This window comes from Nymphaea colorata, chromosome 1 (assembly GCF_008831285.2).
Source record: "Nymphaea colorata isolate Beijing-Zhang1983 chromosome 1, ASM883128v2, whole genome shotgun sequence".
Lineage (NCBI taxonomy): Eukaryota > Viridiplantae > Streptophyta > Magnoliopsida > Nymphaeales > Nymphaeaceae > Nymphaea > Nymphaea colorata.
The window spans coordinates 28,582,042-28,587,341 of record NC_045138.2 but is presented as its reverse complement, the minus strand read 5'-3'; the positions used below and the strand labels follow the sequence as shown (position 1 = coordinate 28,587,341).

General features: G+C 39.3%; 1 protein-coding gene across 2 annotated transcripts; it reads left to right on the top strand.

Moving 5' to 3' along the window:
• Window positions 1–683: 683 nt before the first annotated feature.
• LOC116252899 (auxin-responsive protein IAA2-like) lies at window positions 684–4,398 on the top strand. Of its 2 annotated transcripts, none has more exons than XM_031627547.2 (5): window positions 684–1,332; window positions 1,520–1,773; window positions 1,883–2,027; window positions 3,537–3,601; window positions 4,124–4,398. In XM_031627547.2, exons 1-5 carry the CDS (start codon window positions 854–856, stop codon window positions 4,192–4,194), a joined length of 1,014 nt encoding a protein of 337 aa, XP_031483407.1. In that variant the 5' UTR covers window positions 684–853; the 3' UTR covers window positions 4,195–4,398. The 2 variants fall into 2 exon arrangements, with proteins under 2 accessions (XP_031483407.1, XP_031483465.1); XM_031627605.2 differs by having other exon boundaries at window positions 3,537–3,605.
• Window positions 4,399–5,300: the final 902 nt, after the last annotated feature.

Sequence of the window (5,300 nt, the reverse complement as noted above, 5' to 3'; positions counted from 1 at the left end):
TATTTTGCTATTCAGCTACGACACTGTCTTTTGTTTGTTGTTGGGTGACTCTGTCGTTCTGTCTATCCACTCTTTTCCAATCTCTTTTATTTTGTTTTATTGTACTGCTGTTTTGTATATTTTGTTTTTCTATTTTGTTTTTGTTGTCTATTCTCTTATTTAAGGAACTTCTTGTCTTCAATTTTGTTATACAAAAAACTCGATACCAACAGGGCGAGCTTGAATTGCTACTACCGCTGAAAGGTGGCAAGATCGCAAGGACGGGAACATGAAGCAGCTGCTTCCAGCCGTTCATCATGAGCTGCAACCAGTCCAGCTTCGGGTGTCGGGTAACCTGACGCGGAGGTTAGCAGTCTAACCTTGGTTTGAAGAAGCTTGGGAATTTTTACTCGCATTGAAAAGTGAAAAAAGAAAAAAAAGTCACTTCAGGTTTTTCTATTACATGGAGAAGACATAAGAAACTAAGGGGTAGGCAGTCATTGCCTTCTTTTATCGGATCGTTGGTTACCTTTGCTTTTACTTACGAAAGGAAAAAAGAGGAGAAGTGTGACTGCGTGAGCGTAGATAGGCTAGGTTCATATTTCCCTTACTATTTAACCATGGTTAAGCACACCTTCCCTCCCTCAATGTTAACCGTGGTCAAGACATCCGACCTTGTATAAAAGCTCACGTATCCACGCCTTTCTCTCTAGATCTTTTCATCATCCCCAGTGATTTTTATTGTGTTAAAAGATTGAAGTTCTCAATCTTCAGCTCGGTTGTTTCAAAATAACTAAAGTTTGTTGAGTTTTTTTGTCATTGGGAGGAGTTTCTGTAATGTGGGTACCGCTGAGTTCTGGAGTTTGGTGAGACAATGGAGAGAGAAGATGAGGAGAAGAGTGGGAGGGCTCTGTTTCACTTGGGGCTTGGGGTGAGAGATGGGAGAAAGCATGAAGGTGTTGGTGGTTTGGAGGAGAAGGACCTTGGGCCTAAGACCAGAGAGACAGAGCTGAGGTTAGCCCTTCCTGGAGGAGATTGGCCGGAAGGAAGGCAAACCCATCTGCCTGAGAATCCTTGTGATAACCTGCACTCGAAGAGCAGAACCAACTCTGTTGGTGTAAAGAGGATGTTTTCAGACACTGTAGATGGTTTCTCAACTAAGGAAGGAAGCATCCATAACTTAGTCGCGTGGTCTTCTTCAACACAACCTTCATTGACTGTGCTGCCCAGCAAACAGACCGCCCTTCTTCATTTTGAACAGAAGACCGCTGTGCCAAGCATGGCAAAGGAGCCACCTCCAGTTGCAATGCAGCTAGAATTGAAGAACACAAATACGGCTGCGTCAGAACAGAGGTATTTGCTTCAATTTTTGCTTATTATTTCGGAAACTGATTCTCTCCTTTTGGCGTTGTAGCCTTGTCATAATGTTGGTATCAGTTCAACTTGTTAGAAACGCAGTAAAGATTTGCACTTTTGGAATGATGATAACATGCGTTCATTCTGTTCTCCGAAAAAATAAATAAATAAATAAATAAAACAGGGTTGTTGTTGGATGGCCTCCCTTAAGATCATTCAGGAAGAATTTTGCTAGCTCTTCCAGTAAACCATCGGGGGAAATTGAGAGTTATGGGGCTTCTGTGAAGGAGAGTAAGGCAGAAAGCTGTAAGAAAGGGTTGTTTGTGAAGATAAATATGGATGGAGTTCCCATTGGAAGGAAAATTGACCTTGGTGCATATGACAGTTACAAGAAACTCTCCGTTGCTGTTGATGAATTGTTCCGCGCTCTTCTCGCTGGTAATTGTTTTCTTCCTCCAAAGAAACTACTGATTCCATGGTTTTCCTGAAGTTCTAAACAATTTTTCCTCTAAAATGTGGTCCTCTTCGGTTTTCCGTTTTCCCTCAGCTCAAAGAGATACCATGAGTGCAGCTAAGGATGGTAGTGGAGAAAAGAAGCCTATCACAGGACTGCTAGATGGTAGTGGAGACTACACGCTGGTTTATGAAGATGATGAAGGGGACAGGATGTTGGCCGGTGATGTACCATGGGGGTTCGTCTTCCTTCTTCTGTCTTGCTATTTCTTGTTTTACCATTAATAACGGTGATCGCAGGAGAAATCACAGCAGATATCTTATTAACATACACAGAAATTGACAACAATTTCAGCTGTTTTCTACCTTCTGCTGCTTCTCTTAACTGATACCTTCAAATGAACGATCACAGTTTCATTTCTTTTCCTGCCTTCCGCTCCTTGAAAATAATTTAGATGCAGAACCGATAATAAAAAGTAATTAACTAGCTAATTATAACAATCCTATTTCCTGAATTCTAACTAGACTAGTTATATTAGATTGAGAATAGATTGGCACTGTCGTTACAGTTGGCCTGGTTCGATATTTATCTGAAATTGGCACCTCATCCGTTGTTGGTGCTGAGAAGCAGGGCATCATCTTCTTGTCTGCTAGCTTGGAACGAGCAGCACGTTTCTGTTACTGAACACCGCCAAATTTGTGACGGTCTTTTGTCGTTCTGACTGTGTGAGTAACCCCGCAACCACCACCACATCTCTCAACACACTCACAGAAAGGGAAGAGAGAGAGAGAAGACAAAAGAAACTGACCTCTTTCCTAAAATTCTTGACGCGGACAATTCTGTTCCTGCTGTCGACCATGATGGTCGGAGAAGGAGAAATTGGTCAGTTTTTGAAATCCTTTATTTTATCCGATGGAAGAAGAAAAAGATGCTTTCAACTTTTCGCTTTTATCATTCGCCTTAGTGGTTACTGGCGGACGCCGCAACAAGTCAAGGAAAAGAAAGAGCCAACAGCCCGACTTGTGTCTGTAGGTAAAATTGACCATTCACTGCCACAAACCCCCGCACAAACAAATAACCAATTCCACAAAGCATGACAACTTTCACCATTGTGTTTATTTATCTTCACACACATATATATATATATATATATATATATATATATATATATATATATATAGAGAGAGAGAGAGAGAGAGAGAGAGAGAGAGAGAGAGAATTGAATAATGACTTGTATGACCCCTGTCCTATTGAACATCGGTCGACAGAAAATCCATATTTTTTTTTTGTTCATAAGAGTCATCCGGTCATTGCAACGGATGAGAGAAAAAATAGGAGAATTTGTCTTTCCATACAAGGGTTATTTTCTTTTTGTTTTTTCTCAACCATTCATCATAATAAATGTTTTAATTTTAATTTTTTTAACCATTTATCATGATGATCATACTATCTTTTCTATATATATATAGTCCAATGACTCTTAATTAATAGACAACAAGAGATATCAAATGTGAGTTGTCCAATCCATCATGATAGGAAAAAAAATAAAAAGTAATTTTTTCTTTATTTTTCTATCAACAGTATGAAAAAATAAATTTTTCTGTATTTTCCTCAATTATCCGAAAACTCTTTATGTGTAAGTTTGTTAACTTTAGCTATGCAAAATCACCATTCAAATTATATATATATATAACAGTTTTTAACGAATTAAAAAAAAAAGAGTTATTTTTATTTCTACATGGTGCAGAATGTTTGTGAAGTCGGTGAAGAGGCTGCGGGTATTGAAGAGCTCCGACTTGTCCGGGCTGCTTGGTGGGTAAAATATCCGTCTCCTTCTTGATTTTTCTGTTCATTGATCTTTTGCTTCTGATTCTTTCTTGAGAAATCTGGGATGATACACTAAAATTCGTGAAACAATAGTACATAAATTCATCTTTTTCTTGGCTGATTCAGCTCAATTGGCGATGAATCGGTAAAAAGTATCTTTATTTTTTTTAAATTAATTAATGAAAATACATAAAAAAGCTCTAAAAATAAGAAAAAACTTGAAACATTTTTAGAAAAAAAGGACACGGAATGATACGTGGCGCTCCAGTATTTGCGTCGATTCAATTCGAGTTGGTGACTTGAGGCCGATTTTGCAACACAGCTTATCTACTGCAGTAATATGCAATGTGCATATTGAGGATTTAGAACTATCTATCTTCTAACTAATTAAATTTTTGATAAGTGGCAACAAAGTTTCATTTACTTTCTTATGAAACTAAAAGGCAAACAGTTAACTATTTATTAGGATAATGATTAATTATGGTGATTTGGTGTCGTCATGCACAGTTCCTCCAAGCGTCAGCTCAGAAGCAAAGGCTGAAATGAAGCAGGTCGCTCGTGATCACGTTCTCGTCTGACACGCAGACTCTTCCTTCACTTTCATTTTGGGACATCTCCTGGTTTGCTTTATTCTGGATGTAAAGATGAAGCAACCTGACTGACTACTGCGTTTGTTTCCACTGTCTTATTGCTTCTTGAGAGAAGAAAGATGTACATCAGATGCTGATTTTGGTTAATATTTCTGATGCAATTGCAAGTTGGTATTCCTGCTTTTACCTTAATTTGCTCCCTCCCTTTCTTTCTTTCTCTATCTCCCTCTGCTAGTCTTGCTGGATTTCTGGCAATCTATGCATAGAAACGAGAAATTTAGAGTAACTTTATACCAAGGAATGATGGAGTAGATCATGGTAAACGTGTACTTTCTCTGCATCCCCAACACCAATTAAGCTGCTATTTTAGAAGGGAACAAGAGAAAAGATGTGCACAGTAACAAGCTTATCGAGAAAGAGAAACCCAACAGCAGAACACAGAGACAAGGAACATATATGGGCAATGACGCGTTCTTCTAGGCCATGGTTGGTGTGCCTGTCTAGTTCATGTGCTAGAACTTCCATCCCCACACGGGGTGATGCATGGGGACAAACAATTAATACATGCATGGAGAAAAGGATCACGGGGATGATGATCGATGATTCCCTTTGTTCGACCCCGTCGCAACGCACAACATTGCCTCGAACGGGAGAAGATGGGAAAACAATATTCAGAGGCACCCTTTTCATCTTTTTCAGGATGTCTTGTCACCTAGATCACCCGAACATTCGAAGGCCCCATGGCATGTGTTCTTCTGGCCTATTTGAGGGTGAAGGGGGCCTTTTGGCCCCTCTCAATGGTTAAGTACCTTGCGCACAGGAACCCTTCATTCAAGGGTTTTAATATATGATTAAGTCTGGGCCCTGAACTTCTCTGCTGCAAAGTGGATATGTTGTTCCTCTAGCTGAGCACCAATTTAATTACATTAATGTTTTTAAGGATATATATATATATATAAAATCAAATATATAACCTATGACACCAGGCACCATGTGGCTCGGCTACTGATTGGGAGCAGACAATCGTTTGTTCTGTCAAGGGTGGTTTATCTTTTGCTAAAAAAGGTTATTCATTTTTTTCCATTTTGTTCGTA

What these genes read in the sequence shown, in the direction of transcription:
- LOC116252899 (XM_031627547.2), top strand. Translation starts at nt 854, where the DNA reads ATGGAGAGAGAAGATGAGGAGAAGAGTGGGAGGGCTCTGTTTCACTTG. An exon ending in ACGGCTGCGTCAGAACAGAG is followed by an intron (nt 1,333 to 1,519) that starts GTATTTGCTTCA and finishes TAAATAAAACAG; the next exon opens with GGTTGTTGTTGGATGGCCTC. An exon ending in GTTCCGCGCTCTTCTCGCTG is followed by an intron (nt 1,774 to 1,882) that starts GTAATTGTTTTC and finishes GTTTTCCCTCAG; the next exon opens with CTCAAAGAGATACCATGAGT.